Source organism: Schistocerca serialis, chromosome 9 (genome assembly GCF_023864345.2).
Source record: "Schistocerca serialis cubense isolate TAMUIC-IGC-003099 chromosome 9, iqSchSeri2.2, whole genome shotgun sequence".
NCBI lineage: Eukaryota > Metazoa > Arthropoda > Insecta > Orthoptera > Acrididae > Schistocerca > Schistocerca serialis.
The window spans coordinates 380,160,549-380,177,643 of NC_064646.1; the positions used below are offsets into that span (position 1 = coordinate 380,160,549).

Genomic DNA, 17,095 nt, shown 5'->3' on the forward strand with positions numbered 1-17,095 from the left:
TTCTAGCTTTCGCAACCAACGGTTGCTTCATCAGGAAAGAGGGAAGGAGAGGGAAAGACGAAAGGATGTGGGTTTTAAGGGAGAGGGTAAGGAGTCATTCCAATCCCGGGAGTGGAAAGACTTACCTTGGGGGGAAAAAAGGACAGGTATACACTCGCACACACACCCATATCCAACCATACATACACAGATACAAGCAGACTTTTTCCTGCGTGGAATGTTTCCCTCTATTATATTCATGACTCAATTCTTTTTCATAATGTAATGATTAGTAAATCTGTGCTACTGCACATCTTGAGTTTTTGCTATTTTGCAAGTGGGAAAGAAACAAAAGTATTTCAAGTTTAACCAGTTTCAGACAGAGTTATGTCCTAGATTAATGTTTTGTAGTATAATGTGTACTTGATTTTCCAATTTTTACTATTCCCCATCTTTTGTACTATAGTCAATTTTAGTGATAACTATTGTGTTGTTATGAGAACTGTGTAATGAATCTATTTATGAAGTAATGACTATCAATTTTAGTGTGAAACATTTTTTATACTTAAGTTGGAAGTAAAAGTAAATGTACTAAAGTAGGGTATTTTGTCTAATTTTTTCGTGTACTGTGGTGGAGGAGAACCACTTCTAAGGGAACTGATAGCAGTGCATTTCCTTACTAACTGCCACTTGGAAATGATGAAGGTGTGGCCAACTTGGTGAGAAAATACGTGAAAATGTCAAACTGCTTGTGAAAAATACTAAACATTGAGCAAGTGAAATTTTCTGTCTAAAAAGTGAAATGCAATGCACAGTGTAATTTAACTTTTTGCAACCCATGAGGATTTTTTTTTAAAGCAAGATAGGACTTGTATAAAATGATATGTATCTCTGAATGTAATCCTTGTTTACCCAAAAAGGATATCAATTATGATGAAGATGCATAATTTTTGTTAAAAATATAACTTGTGGATATTTTGTAACGTTGTATAATACACTGTACGTAAATATTTCTTATGGGGATTTTCATTTAGCCAGTTCATATAAGTATAAATTTGAAAATACATATGTATTGCAGTTTCTGATAGGGAGATTTCTAATGTAATATTTTTTGTGTGTGTAGATTGTTCAACCCAATTTCTGGGGTCATTTGTGATCATTTAATTGCCCAGTTAGCTATTTGCTATATCTATTTGGTCAGTACAATGAGGGGGTGACATGACGAAGCAAGCTGGGATAATTTTACATCCCCTCTTATTTTGCCATCTGCCTCCTTAAAGTTAATTTTTTCACTTGTAACTAATTACCATTAACAGATATGAGTATAATCTGCATTTTCATAAAACAGATAATTTGGCCCTCAGTTTAAAAAAAATATAATACTAGGTTTAATTTTGTGCTTAGTTTTATGTATGTAATAGATTTTCTAATTTATTTTGATTATGCCTAGTTAGTATCTTTTGTTATAGAATGAAATCAGTAATTGTTTCACAACTTAAATTCTATTGTTGACTTATAAACAAATATAAATTCTGTACTAATTATAAACATTTGAACAACAAATAGTATCCTTAAAGGATCTACACTCCTGGAAATGGAAAAAAGAACACATTGACACCGGTGTGTCAGACCCACCATACTTGCTCCGGACACTGCGAGAGGGCTGTACAAGCAATGATCACACGCACGGCACAGCGGACACACCAGGAACCGCGGTGTTGGCCGTCGAATGGCGCTAGCTGTGCAGCATTTGTGCACCGCCGCCGTCAGTGTCAGCCAGTTTGCCGTGGCATACGGAGCTCCATCGCAGTCTTTAACACTGGTAGCATGCCGCGACAGTGTAGACGTGAACCGTATGTGCAGTTGACGGACTTTGAGCGAGGGCGTATAGTGGGCATGTGGGAGGCCGGGTAGACGTACCGCCGAATTGCTCAACACGTGGGGCGTGAGGTCTCCACAGTACATCGATGTTGTCGCCAGTGGTCGGCGGAAGGTGCACGTGCCCGTCGACCTGGGACCGGACCGCAGCGACGCACGGATGCACGCCAAGACCGTAGGATCCTACGCAGTGCCGTAGGGGACCGCAACGCCACTTCCCAGCAAATTAGGGACACTGTTTGCTCCTGGGGTATCGGCGAGGACCATTCGCAACCGTCTCCATGAATCTGGGCTACGGTCCCGCACACCGTTAGGCCATCTTCCGCTCACGCCCCAACATCGTGCAGCCCGCCTCCAGTGGTGTCGCGACAGGCGTGAATGGAGGGACGAATGGAGACGTGTCGTCTTCAGCGATGAGAGTCGCTTCTGCCTTGGTGCCAATGATGGTCGTATTCGTGTTTGGCGCCGTGCAGGTGAGCGCCACAATCAGGACTGCATACGACCGAGGCACACAGGGCCAACACCCGGCATCATGGTGTGGGGAGCGATCTCCTACACTGGCCGTGCACCACTGGTGATCGTCGAGGGGACACTGAATAGTGCACGGTACATCCAAACCGTCATCGAACCCATCGTTCTACCATTCCTAGACTGGCAAGGGAACTTGCTGTTCCAACAGGACAATGCACGTCCGCATGTATCCCGTGCCACCCAACGTGCTCTAGAAGGTGTAAGTCAACTACTCTGGCCAGCAAGATCTCCGGATCTGTCCCCCATTGAGCATGTTTGGGACTGGATGAAGCGTCGTCTCACGCGGTCTGCACATCCAGCACGAACGCTGGTCCAACTGAGGCGCCAGGTGGAAATGGCATGGCAAGCCGTTCCACAGGACTACATCCAGCATCTCTACGATCGTCTCCATGGGAGAATAGCAGCCTGCATTGCTGCGAAAGGTGGATATATACTGTACTAGTGCCGACATTGTGCATGCTGTGTTGCCTGTGTCTATGTGCCTGTGGTTCTGTCAGTGTGATCACGTGATGTATCTGACCCCAGGAATGTGTCAATAAAGTTTCCCCTTCCTGGGACAATGAATTCACGGTGTTCTTATTTCAATTTCCAGGAGTGTATTTGAATGGAGTATGCTGTTGTATAGGATTGAGACCGGGACACAGGGAACATTGTCGAAAAGAACTAAAGCTTTCTAAATTTGATGCTGCCATAAAATGCTGACTCTATGTTGACTAAAATGGCAATATGTGAAGTACTGAATGAATGGAACAGCAGGGAAGGACCCAGGCAGAAACATATTGAACTGCTGATGGACAATATAAGACAGAAGGAGAGATTCATTACAGACAGATAACAAAGAAAAGTGACTAGCCCTAATGCAAACAAACTCACAGCTTAAATGGAAGAAGACACATTCTGATCTTAGCAGCTGTTAAAAGGCAGTTACGATGTGAATTATCACATATAACTAAGTTAAGGAATACAATTTGTGTATATTTATATCTTATCCCATTGGTGGTGCACTTGTTAATGTGATGTCACAAACATGATAAAATTAATGCCATGTGTGGATGAGTGCCTACGGTTCTCGAAAAATAATTACAGATCACTTTTCACATTTGTTGGCAACACTATACAGTACAGTTTCATTTTGATATCTTACCATGAATGGTTTATCTCAGAGTGGTTCAATGGAAAAATAAAACAAACCTGTTATTACTGTTTCAGAATTGTATTTTAAATTAATGGCATGAGTTTACAATATACAATAGTGGTTTAATATTCTATAATTTAAGAGCCATCCCTTTACAGAGAAATGGCCAATCAAAAGGTTGTTTTGACATGATCATGATATGTGACAAAGGGTGACTGATCTAAAACAGTCTTTTAGTTTTCTGGTGTGCGTTAGGTAAGGTACAATCTGTTTAATATAAATAATAATGAAGGCACACCAGTTATTGGTAACATGCCTTTACTCAAAGCAAATACATATCTCATTAACATCATTATGACTGCAATTGTTGAAACTGTCAAATGATTGTACACATACTAAATAAACTGATGACTGTATTAGTATCAATGTTTATTTGACTTCTCTAGCTCATTGTTGATTATATTTGCAGTTTCTGCCTCTTCTACAATAGAGAAATGTGTTCCAGTAATAGTGTGGATTCCAACAATATTTTTGCATATCTGAAATGTAAAAGAGAATCATAAGCTAGCTTTTAATCTATATCTTGGGAAGGCTGCTAAGGATACAGCATCTATTTGTCATCATAAAAGAGAAACATTGAAATGAAGAAAAAATGAAACTAATGGTCACTTAATGTTTTAAAACTATTTTGCTTAAGGTAAGTGAGTGTTTCAAACAGTGGTCAAATATATACATCTCTATCCTTATTCTGCATAAAAGTGTGTTTCACACAAAGCTCTTACAGAATAAAAGTCCATCACAATAAATTGTTTCAAACATCTTCCAGTCAACCACTTAAATCTCACCAAAGTTCCCGTGAGGAGAGTATAGGGAGTCAATATTACTCCAGCAGTCTTACTACACAAATATAAAATTTTATGTACAGGTGCCAAATAGTAGACATTGAGAGGAAAAAAAGAAAAGAAAAAAGATGAGAAGAAGAATGAAACGTGATATAGGAAATCCATTTTAGAAAAGAACAAAGGAAGATTATGGGCCAGGGTCTTGCTGGTAATCCTGCCATAAGAAATGAAATGGCTAAGGCTTGGAAGGAAATTCTCCTTAGCTGAGTGGTTAGTGTATCCTGACTGCCATGCAAAGGGCCACGGTTAGATTCCTGGCTGCATCGGAGATTTTCCCTGTGCGGGGTTTGCTTGTTATGTTGTTGTCCTGATCATCATTTCATCATCAACACCCCAGTCATCCAATGTGGTGTCAACTAAAAAAGACTTGCAACTTGGCGGTCAAACTTCCCCAGGCTGGGAAACCCAACGACCAATGCCAGATGATCATTTCATTCCATTCCCTTATCAAACGAGCTGTCTTGGCATCTGCTTTAAGCAGTGTGGAGAAAACACAGATAACCTAAATGTGGATGGTCAGATGGGAATTGCTCTTCCTGAATGCAAGTACAGTGCCTTACCGAAAGGCCAACTTGCTCTTTCTGTCTTCTTTTAATTTCAAAAAAGTTACAAAATGTGGTTGTATGAGAGTACGTGTAAAAGACGGGATGATTCAGCCAAGCTATTCACCTTAAATATTTCTGGAACCATTTAAGATTTGTAATACTGTTTTCAATTAGATGAATTATGGGAGAGTAAAGTCTCTTTTCACAGCTATATTAACCCTCAAGTGGGCACGATTATGTATAAAGCATGCCACAGACAAATAAAATTGTTTTTCACAGTTCCGTTGTTGCTTCACCATTGTGAGACCATACCTATTCCTTCATTACTGTTTCAGCAAACACAGTGATAAATTATGTTGTTATACGTCCAAGCAAGCAGCAGTAATATAATATATCAAGCAAGCTAGGTCAGAAAAAATTTACAATCCATCCAAGAAAATGACCCACATTATGAGCTACCAGCACAATCCCACAATGAGACAGTTGTCCATGAGATAACAAGCTGTCGAATATGCAATTGGATGGGATCTGATGCAGCTGCACTGTTTAATGCTTCGAGTGTGTAATTGCTGTGGACTAACATCTGTCCATGGCAACAGAGTTGTGCAATGAAAATTTATTTCTTTGTTGTTTGATTAAACAGCACTTAAATGCATATTATGTATGTTTATTTTATTGTTATTTAATCAGACTAAGTTTAAACAATGATTTTCCTCTTACTGTTTTTACCCTGGTATCATAAAGACACCTATTCTTTACACATGTACAAAGTATGCCATGTGGCACATATTTTACGAAAGTCAGCATGCCCAGTCAAGGGTTAATTACAAAGATACTGGTATCAATTCCATTTTCTCAAATGGAACTATGGTTTTTTCCACTGTTAGTATCATCGACAGATTCTTCAAAATTAGAACTTAGGATTTATCTGTTTTGAATGTGAAATTGATTGCTGTTTTATACGAATGTCCATGGTTATATACTCAAATAAGGAAATATGGCACTTTGGATAAGGAGGAAACAGAATGTTCCACCACCCAAATAATGTTATTAAAAAGGTACAGAAGAACAAAGCTTTCATTCTATGTGGTACATGTGTGTCAAATACTGGTCAGTTTGAAAAAATAAATATCTTTCACAAATCAAGTGACAATAGATATGCAACTTCTCTACCGAGAATACAGAAGGAAGGTGAAGAGAAGAGCTGAGTTATATGCACAAAGGTATCCTGACCAATGGCCTGTGCAAGCTTCTTCATCTCTGAGTAGCTACAGCAACCTACATCCTTCTGAATCTGCTTAGTGTATTCATCTCTCGGTCTTCCTCTACAATTTTTACACTCCACACTTCCCTCCAGTACATAATTGCTGATCCCTTGATGCCTCAGAATGTGTCATATCAACCAATTCCTCCTCCTTGTCAAGTTATGCCACGAATTCCTCTTGTCTCCCGTTCTATTCAGTACCTCCTCATGAGTTACATGATCTACCCATGTACTCTTCAGCATTCTTCTGTAGCCCCACATTTCAAATCTTCTATTCTCTTCTTGCCTAAAAAATTTATTGACCATGTTTCACTTCCATACAAGGCTACATTCCATACAAATACTTTCAGAAAGGACTTCCTGACACTTAAATCTATACTCTATGTTAACAAATTTCTCTTCTTCAGAAATGCTTTCCTTGCCATTGCCAGTCTACATTTTATATAATCTCTACTTCGACCATCATCATCTATTTTGCTTCCCAAATAGCAAAATTCATCTACTACTTTAAGAGTCTCATTTCCTAATCTAATTCCTTCAGCATCAACTGATTTAATTCAACTGCATTCCATTATCCTCATTTTACTCTTGTTGATGTTCATCTTATATCCTCCTTTCAAGACACTGTCCATTCTGTTCAACTGCTCTTCCAAGTCCTTTGCTGTCTCTGACAGAGTTTCAATGTCATCAGCAAACCTCAAAGATCTTATTTCTTCTCCATGGATTTTAATTCCTACTCCTAATTTTTCTTTCGTTTCCTTTATTGCTTGCTCAATATACAGATTGAATAGCATTAGGGATAGGCTACAATCCTGTCTCTATCCCTTCTCAATGACTGCTTCCTTTCCCTGCCCCTCGACTCTTATAACTGCCATCTGGTTTCTGTACAAATTGTAAATACCCTTTCAATCCCTGTATTTTACCCCCGCCACCTTCAGAATTTGAAAGAGAGTATTCCAATCAAGATTGTCAAAAGCTTTCTCTAAGTCTACAAATGCTAGAAATGCAGATTTGCCTTTCCTTAATCTATTTTCTAAGATAAGTCATAGGGTCAGTATTGCCTCGTGTGTTCCAACATTTCTACAGAATCCAACCTGATCTTCCCCAAGATCAGCTTCTACCAGTTTTTCCATTCATCTGTAAATAATTTGTGTTAGTATTTTGCAGCCATGACTTATTAAACTGATAGTTTGGTAATTTTCACACCTGTCAACACCTGCTTTCTTTGGGATTGGAATTATTATATTTTTCTTGAAGTCTGAGAATATTTCACCTGTCTCATACATATTGCTCACCAGATGGAAGAGTTTTGTCATGGCTGGCTCTCCTGAGGCTATCAGTAGTTCTAATGGAATGTTGTCTACTTCCTGTCGATCTCATTTTTGAGACATTTGTATTCCTTTTTGCCTGCTTCATTTACTTCATTTGTTTTTATTTTCTCCTTTCATCAATTAAATACAATATCTTCTCTGTTCCAGGATGATGTCCACCAAGTATGACATTTCAGTGAATGTGCAAAAAATTTTTATTAGAAGGGAACTGAAATACTAAACAGAGGATATAGAGCAAGCCTGCAACAAGCAGAGTGAACAAAATAGATGTTCTGGCAGCTATTGCTCATTATCTACAAGTTAGCTCCACAGAAATAGTGAGTGCCTCTGATACAAGTCAGTCCAGTGTTGTCCACATTTTGAGCACAAACAGCATCCACTTGTATCATGTGGCACTTCACCAGAAGATTAACTGGTGGAACAGCAAAACACACACGGAATTCTGTCACCCGGTTTTGATGTGATATCAGGACAACAAACCCTTTCCTAAAAGAATTCTCTCTACTGATGATGCTACATTTATGAACTTCACAGAATAAACCTTAACAGATAAAATATCACTTCCTACCAAAGTGCCACCATCTCTCCCAGAGAAAATGCAACTTAAAATATGTAGAGGTGTGTGGTAACAGTGTGATGAGTGCCTGGCTTACTAGTAACTTGGGGCTAGGAAATAACTCATCAGACGGGATGTGAAGGCAATGTCAGCTGGCCTCCATGTTTATCTGATTTGATGCCACTGGACTATTTTTTCTTTGGTATAACTCAAAGGCAAAATCTATGCATACATTGCAGTGACCCAACAGAATTTAAAACATCACATTGTTACAGCATATGGAATGATATTGAAGAAATCTCTTCAGTCTATCCAGAAATCAATGTGCCAGTAACTACCAATATGTATTACAGTAGGTAGTGGGTATTTCAACAGTTGAAGATATAAACAGAATTATATAGATGTGTTTATAACTACATTCTTTTGTGATTTATGTTTTGCGCTGAAGTAATTTTGCATTCTAAATCTATATCTTGAAATTAAACTCGTGAGTCATAATTATTATTTAACAGTTTCTCTTCCTCAATGCCTTGTGTTGCAAATCCATGAAATTTCTGGCACGTCCCTTTGTCTCAAGGCATTGTGTGAAATAAGAGAACAGAACTGTCACTGTAGTTTACTGGGGAATCATCCTTATAAGCTATGCCATTTGCTTTCCAATTGGTGTACTGGTCCAGTCACATGAAGCCAAGCGTGATTATTCTTTACTGTAAATTAAAACTTCTCTTCATTATTCTGCTATTGGCAGATGACTCTCTTAGCTGCATCAAACTTGAGCACCTCATCAGTCTGACACAGCAGTTCTGTATGACACAAACAGTTTTATTAACTATGTTTCACTTTCGTGTAAGACTACACTTCAAAAAAAAAAAAAAAAAAAAAAAAAAAAAAAAAAAAAAAAAAAAAAAAAAAAAAAAATCTAAAAAGTCTTCCTAACTCTTAGATTGATATTAGGTGTTAGAATACTTTTCAATGCTTTTGTTGCTATTGAAAATCTGCATTTTACATCCTCTTTACTTCTGCCTTCATAAGTTATTTTTCAACCAAAATTTGAGGACATGCTGAAAAGTAATGCCTCTCAATTTTTAATGTGTAAATGCTGAAAGTTTTTTAAAAATAAAACGAACATTCTACATCTTTATTATTCATATCTACATATTTGCAGCCCTCTGCCACTATAGGGTTTTGAATTCAGCGTGTAATATGGCGGTGTGTAACATAACTATGTCAGTGCGTGAGAAACAGTGAGCTCTAATTGAGTTTTGAATTCAAAGAGTTTGTCCACCCACAGAGATTCTCTCCTTCAGCATGAGAATGTCAGACCGCACATGAGCATTGCAACATCTGCAACAATCCAAACTGTGTAACTCCAAAGATCCAGAGAAATACTGAGGAGAATAACTATACTGGCACACCTTTCTCACTGGAAGAATTAGAAACTGCTATATGCTCATGCTCAACAAAGAACAATAAAGCTGCTGGATTAGATGACTTGAGTATGGAACAAATAAAAATGTTTGGACCAGCAACCAAGAAGTGGATCCTAGATATGAAGAACACCTGTGTCTCAAGATTGCAAATACCAAAGATCTGGAGTTGTGGCCCTACTGAAACCTGGGAAACAGCCAACAGATATAAAAAATTTCTGACCGATATCACTCCTATGCCATCTATATAACGTTTTAGAGAGGATGATCCTGAATCAAATCTCGGACCAAGTTGACCAAACACTGATCAGAGAACAATCGGATTTCCACTCTGAGAGGTCTTGTTGTGGACAGATCTTGAACTTGACACAACATATAGAAGATGGATATGAACATGTGCAGATCACCAGTGTCCCTTTTGCTGATCTTACTGCCACATATGACACCATCAATCACAGGAAACTTTTGACAAAGATTTATGCCACCACAAAAGACTTCCACCTAACACAGTTTATGAGATGTCTACTACAAAACAGACTTTTCTTTGTTACTCTACAAAACAAGAGGAGCCGATGGAGGACACAGAGAAATTGTATCCCCCAAGGAAGTGTGCTAGACCCGCTGTTGTATAATAGTTACACTAATGACCAGCCAGTTAGTCCTATCACAAGATTGTTCATTTATGCAGATGACACAGCACTTGCTGTACATGGTTGAACTTTTGAGGAGGTGGAAGGAAAACTCACAACAGGTCTTAAGGCACTATCTTACTATTATGATAGCATCTGCCTGAAGCCAATCCCCTCAAAAACACTAGTGTGTGCATTCAACTTACAGAACGGAGAGGTTCAGAGGAAACTGAGAATAACCTGGAGAGATCAACTGCTAACCCACTGTGACACCCCAAAATACTTTCGAGTGATTTTGGACCATTCCCTCACCTTCAAAGAACACTGCACAGATACAAAAATGAAAATCTGTGCTAGGAATAACATTATTAGGAAACTGACCAGCAACAACTGGGGAGTACATCCACATGTCCTCCGTACATCTGCCCTTTCTTTGTGCTTCTCCACTGCTGAGTATGCAGCACCTGTATGGCAGAACTCCAGCCATGCTAAACAGGTACATACTGCACTTAATGAAACAAGATGAACTGTAACCGGCTGCTTGTGGGCAACCCCTGTTAACAAAATCTACTACCTCATGGACGAAGCACCTCCAGACATCCAAAGGAGAAAGGCTGCTGAAATAGAAAGAAAGAAGCAAGAGATGGACTAAAGACACCCCCTGTTAGGAAGAGAACATCAACCACAAAGACTCAAATTGAGGAAAAGTTTCCTCTGGACTATGCAACCAATTCCGACAACACCTGCAAACCATCAGATACAACTCTGGCATAGCTTATCATTAGAGAAATACTGGGACTACCCAAAATAAGAACTTGCTGCAGATCATCAGGTCATCACCTCCCACACTAGATCACCTCCCACATGAGATGTGGAAAATCTTCAATAGACTGAGAGCTGGAGTATCTTGGTGTAAGTGAACATGAAGAAATGGGGATAATTCTCAGGGGATGAACTGTGTGAGTGTGGTGAACCTCAAGACCACCTGCACCTACTCAACTGCACGAAACTATCAGAACCTGTTTCCACGGATGATCTGGTTGTTACCAATGATAAGGGAGTCTATACAATGGAATTCTGGGCAGCACATGGAATATAAATATGCACATATACTTTGTAATCATTGTATATATATATGTTCTGTTCTGAACGTGTATAAATAAACAAAAAACAATCCAATGCCTCTGGCTTGCTGTCATCAATCATCTTCCACACAGTCCTGATATGGAACATCTAATTTTGATCTGTTTCAAAAATTGAACAAACACCTTTGAGAACTTCTCTTTGATAGTGATGAAGCGGTGCAAGCAGATGTGAGGTTTTGGCTCCATCAAGAAAGTGAAACATTCTGCAATGAGAGTAGTCTCTAGTTGGGAGAAATGTGTTCACCACTAGGGTGTCTATGTTGAGAAATAAATATGAAGACATAAAGAATAAATATGTAGACTGTTTAAAACACTTGTATCATTTAAAAAGCTTTAACCATTTTCACATAAAAAATTGAGAGGCAGTACTTTTCAACAAGCCCGCGTAACAAAACTGGTCTACTACTTTTAGTGTCTCATTTCATAATGTAATCCCTCATTATCACGTGATTCAGTTTAACTTCATTCCATTACTCATATCCTTTGCTGATGTGCATATTATAATATTTTTTCAAGATACTATCAGTTCCATCCAATTACTCATTTTTTAGCTTTACTAATTGCTCAGTGGGGAAAAAGAGGTGTGTGTGTGTGTGTGTGTGTGTGTGTGTGAGAGAGAGAGAGAGAGAGAGAGAGAGAGGCACCAGTGAGGGGTGGGGGATTGGAGGAGGGGGAGATCGGCTCCTTCTGAATTACTGCTCACTAACATGGCCTTCAACTTTTGCAGTATAAATGACATAGTGTAAGAAGCAAAGCTGCTGAATAACTTATTTTTAACTGTACCATCAGTTTCAGTCAGAGATCATTTTTCAGTAAAGCTTTTGTTAATAACATGTGTCACATGTATATCATAAAACAGCTGTCAAAGGTGTATTACGTTATATTTTGACATGTGACTGAAACTGGTCATACAGTTAAAAATAAGTTATTCACCAGCTTCATGTGTTACAATACGTCATTCCTATGACTTATTGAAGCTGTGTAACACAACCAACAAAAGCTGTCTTAAGCTGCAGTCTGGTTTCTGTACGAGCTGTAAACAGCTTTTTACTGCCTCTATTTTATCCTTGATAACTTGGGGTGATTACAAAGAATGTAAACCAGTAAATATGCTAACAATCTTTCTTCAATGTATTTTCTAAGACAACTGGAAGGGTCAGTATTGGCTTGCAAGCTTTTACATTCTTCTGGAATCCAATCTGGTCTCTCCCTGGCTGGTGTCTACCAGTGTATCCACTACTCTGCAAACTATTTTTTGTTTGTAATTTGCAATCATGACTTGTTAAATTGGGGTTTGATACTATATGGACCTGCCATCTTTTGTATCAGGATTATTGGATGGCTGATCAGGGGGAGGGGACCAAATAGTGGAAACATTGGTCCCATCAGATTAGGGAAGGATGGGCAAGAAATTTGCTGTGCCTTTTCAAAGGAACCATCCCAGCATTTGCCTGAATCAATGTAGGGAAATCATGGAAAACCTAAATCACGATGGCTGGACAAATGTTTGAACTGTCATCCTCCCAAATGTGAGTCCAGTGTGTTAAGCACTGCACCACCTTGCTCGGTCAGGATTATTACATTCTTCTAGAAGTCTGAGAGTATTTCAAGTGCCTCATATAGCCAGTGTTCAGATGGAACAGTTTTGTCATGGTTCACTCTTCCATGGATATTAATAATTCTAATGTGATCTACACCTGGTGCCTTGTTTCGACTTATGTCTTTTTGTGCTCTTCATGTTTCTTGCTTTTTATAGCCTTTCTATATATTCATTTCATTGTTCAGCATTTTCTTCTTTCTCCTTCACTGTGCTCTCAAAGTCCATACAATTGTTTCTCTTTTCTCCAAAGATTCTTTCCATTTTTCTACATCTGTCATCTACGTTGTCCATAAACATCCTTACTTCTACAACTCTGCATTTCTCCTTTAGTCTTTCCTGTTCTTCCATTTTGAACTTCTTCTCAGTCCCAGGTTTTAGATACATGTATCCCATTTTGCCTGTTACATTTATTGCCTTTTTATATTTTCTGTTCAGTCACATTTAATATGACTTTTGTACTAAGCCTTGTCTTCGGCTTTCAAAGCTACCCATTTTATCTTCTGTTCTATTCCCTTCTCTTTCGAGTCAATTTTGTCAAAAACTCCATTTGAAACTTTCAACAACCTCTGTTTCTTTCAGTTTATCAACTTCTCATTACCTTAACTTCCTAACATCTCATTACCTTAATTTCCTACCTTTCAGCAATTTATTTAGCTTTAATCTAAAATTCACAATCAATAAATTATGGTTAGAATCCATGTCTATCTCTGGAAATGTTTTCCAGTTTAAGTTCTGGTGTCTAAATCTCTATCTTAGCATTATATAATCTGTCTGAATCTCGCCAGTGTCTCCAGGTCTTTACCACATATACATCCTTCTTTCTTGTTAGCAATGACTGAATTGTGCTAAGTGCAAAATATATAGCTTGACTTTTCATTACAATATATATTCTCCTACTATTCTGCCTAATAAATTCAATCTCTAAATAATGTTCTATATAATTCTTCATCTAAGAAAAATTAAATACAGTTGTGTTGCTCTTTAATAAATGTGAGAAACTTAATGTTTTATGTTGTTGATGTTCGCTGTATTAAATGTACATACAATATAATCCTATGGGATAAAATAATAATCAAACAGAAATTTAGTAACCCCTGTGAACATGAAAATGGAAGAAACAGACATACTGATATGCGTAACATTGCACACATCTGGAAAGCACACCTCTGACAGGGAAGCTGCCGATATCACAGACTGATCATAAGAAATTCCATAACAACCCAATATGAGGACGACTCACAGCTAGCTCACTCTCAGTTTCCCTACTATCATCTTACACTGCCTTTATGAAGTGAACTATGACAACCAGGACTGTATTGGACTTGTGTGTGGATAGTGACTGCCATACTTTTTGATTTACTGTCTGACTAGAGAGATGGGCTTGTTATTTATACTCCATGAGCCAGTATAGTGTTTCTGTATAGTGCTCAAATTTGGTGTGTGGATACTGCCGTACTTTTTCGTTTACTGTCTGACTAGAGAGATGGGCTTGTTATTTATACTCCATGAGCTGGTATAGCATTTCTGTATAAAGCTCAAATTTGATGAGTCTGTGGTTTGCACCACTGTAAGATTTATTTGGAACTGTGTGTAATATTATAATGGTGCAATGACGTAGTGATACTTGGGCACAATTCACAATTGTACTTACATTAGTTTCAATAAGGAAATACTATTGTTTTGTTTTGGGAACTAATGGAAAATTTAATCTGTTGTCACAATATGCTATTTTTGGATGATTTTCTTTTGAGCTTTGGCAACAATACCTAAATTAGTACCAGGAATAAAAGCACTTTACTGGTTCTACACTGCAGCAGTCACAGGCATTGCAAGCTGTACCAGCATGTTAGTAATTTAATGGGGATCAGGAAGACTGGGAAGTATATAAAAAATACAACACATTTTCAGGCAATTAACATCAAATAGATGGATCATCAGCAGGCCTTTTTCCTTTCTATGAATCCACTGTCATATTACTTGGTTCAAACATTAGCTCCACATCCATTCTCTCATTAGCTCCACATCAATTCTCTCTGTGTTACCATTGTCCAATATATCCTCTTTATTATGCGACCATTTTTCCTTCAAAATGTATTGGTAGCAGAAAGGCCATAATTCTTGAACACCTTAGGTCAGATACCGTAAGTTATGCATATTTGATTTCAGATTTGCAGTAGTTGAGTAGAAGATGTGTGTATGTGGTCAACAATATGTGGAAAGTTTCATACATGATGTAGTTATTTGCTTAGCCACAGATTGTTCATGAATCTGAAGTATTGCAAGCTGTGCAACAAATTTTTCAGCAGACTTTGCCATTTCACATATGGTCCAGAGGCGTACAATGGGTTTCTGTAATAGATTCAAAAGTGGTAAACAAGATTCATTCAGTGGCAGCTGAACAGCCTCCATCTCCACAAATGTGGACATTGTTCATGGCGATATACTTTGTTTCCAAGTTATCCATACTTTTTTCCATGCATCTCAGATGGGAATGTCCACATTAAGAGGATGGGTATTATAAGTGTTTATGTAGATGTTGTACTGCAGCATGGTGGCACTGGGCATCAGCTCCAGCCAATTCAAACATTTCAGGAGATGATCAAATGCTGCCAACAACAAAATATTGTTACATGCTGTGAAGGTGTGAGACATTCCAGTGACTCTTCTGTTTGATACCAGTGCCTCAGATTCAACCATTAGCGAGTCTGCATATTTTAGTGTGGATGCTGCCTTACTCAGTCAAGTGCAACATGTTATGAAGTGGAATTATTAGGTCATGTGCAGCTGACAATTCACTTATAATGATGTGTCTTGTACATCATAATTTTTGGTTGCAGTGGGTCTGTTGGTCGAGAACATTTTTTGTCTAAATTTGCATTCTGCCTTTGGATTTTCATGGGCTCATCAGTACACTGTGAAGCCATTGATACACTTTGCATGCAATTTGCACCCTATTTTAACTTTGGTGAAGCCAACAGCAAGTTTTCAACACTACAAATCTTGCCTGATTCTTTTGGCTGTTGAGGGTGAGCCCCACTGTGAATGCTTTTCTCAAACATGGGATGAGTTTGTTGATGTGCATAAGTAGTTGGAAACTGCTCTGACCACTGACAAATGATTGGCAGCTGTTGTGAATTGGTGTGTTGGAGCAGTTCCCAGATTTTTTTACCTGTGATACTTGTACCAGAGATACCTTAAGTACTGCCCTATCCTGTGGATCTTGTCTCCTCTGCAGAAAGCACAGAACTTGTCGTTACTCACCAACTTGACTGCAAGTGGCATATCAATTGTAGATCTAGGCATCCTGTACAGGCTGGACAGAGACCAGGAAGGATTCAGGGTGTCAGCAGTTCAAATATATGGTTAATCATGGTATCCCTTAGGGAAATGCCAGCAAGAAATGGGAAAGGACAACACCAGGAACACTCAGTGTTTATGCTGGGGGCCTCATTCAACATGAATGAGGCTACTCCAGTAGCCACTGAGAGAACAGGGTGCAATCAACCATGGATTGTTGAAAGATGTTTGTTGTCTGGGCCCTGAGGTCATATTTGGGGCATTCCAGCGAGTGGCAGAGAAGGTTGAGAAGACCAGCCTTGTGCATGGAGTTTCAATGAAGCTCACAATTTGCACCATTCTTCCCAGAACTGATAGTGGCCCTTTGGTTCTGAGATGAATTGAAGGACTGAGCCAGAGGCTTTGATGGTTCTGTGACAATATAGGTTGCGACTTCCTGGACTTGGGCCATAGGATTGAGAACTGTACCCCCCCCCCCCCCCCCCCCCCAAATGGTTCAGGTGTGCAGTACAAATCAGAGGCTGCTACTCAGGTAGCTGAATATGTGTGGAGTGCACATAAGAGTTCCTTGGATGAGGTGACTCTCCATTCAATCCAGACAACAACTGCTGTAGAAGCACAGAAGCATCAGTGAAGATTTAAAGAAATGTCTCCCACCGGTGGGAGTCTTAAAATCCTAATAGTTAACTGCCAAAGCATTTGCAGCAAAGTGCCAGAGTTCTGAGTGCTCATGAAAAGCAGTGAAGCCCACATAATTCTAAGTACAAAAAGCTGGTTGAAACTTGAAATTGATAGTAGTGAGATTTTTGGGAAAAATTTAAGTGTATATTGAAAGGATTGACTAATGGGAAATGGAAGTGGTGTATTTGTCACAAG

General features: G+C 38.8%; 1 protein-coding gene across 2 annotated transcripts in view; it reads right to left on the reverse strand.

Annotated features, from left to right (window-relative positions):
* Positions 1-3,582: 3,582 nt before the first annotated feature.
* The window catches only part of LOC126418869 (fatty acid synthase-like), a 431,809-nt gene continuing 418,296 nt past the window's right edge, over positions 3,583-17,095 (reverse strand). For both annotated transcript variants that reach the window (XM_050085866.1, XM_050085867.1), the window contains exon 37: positions 3,583-4,062. In XM_050085866.1, coding sequence (XP_049941823.1) covers positions 3,946-4,062 — 117 coding nt within the window. In that variant the 3' untranslated portion in view covers positions 3,583-3,945. The remainder of the gene's footprint in view (positions 4,063-17,095) is intronic.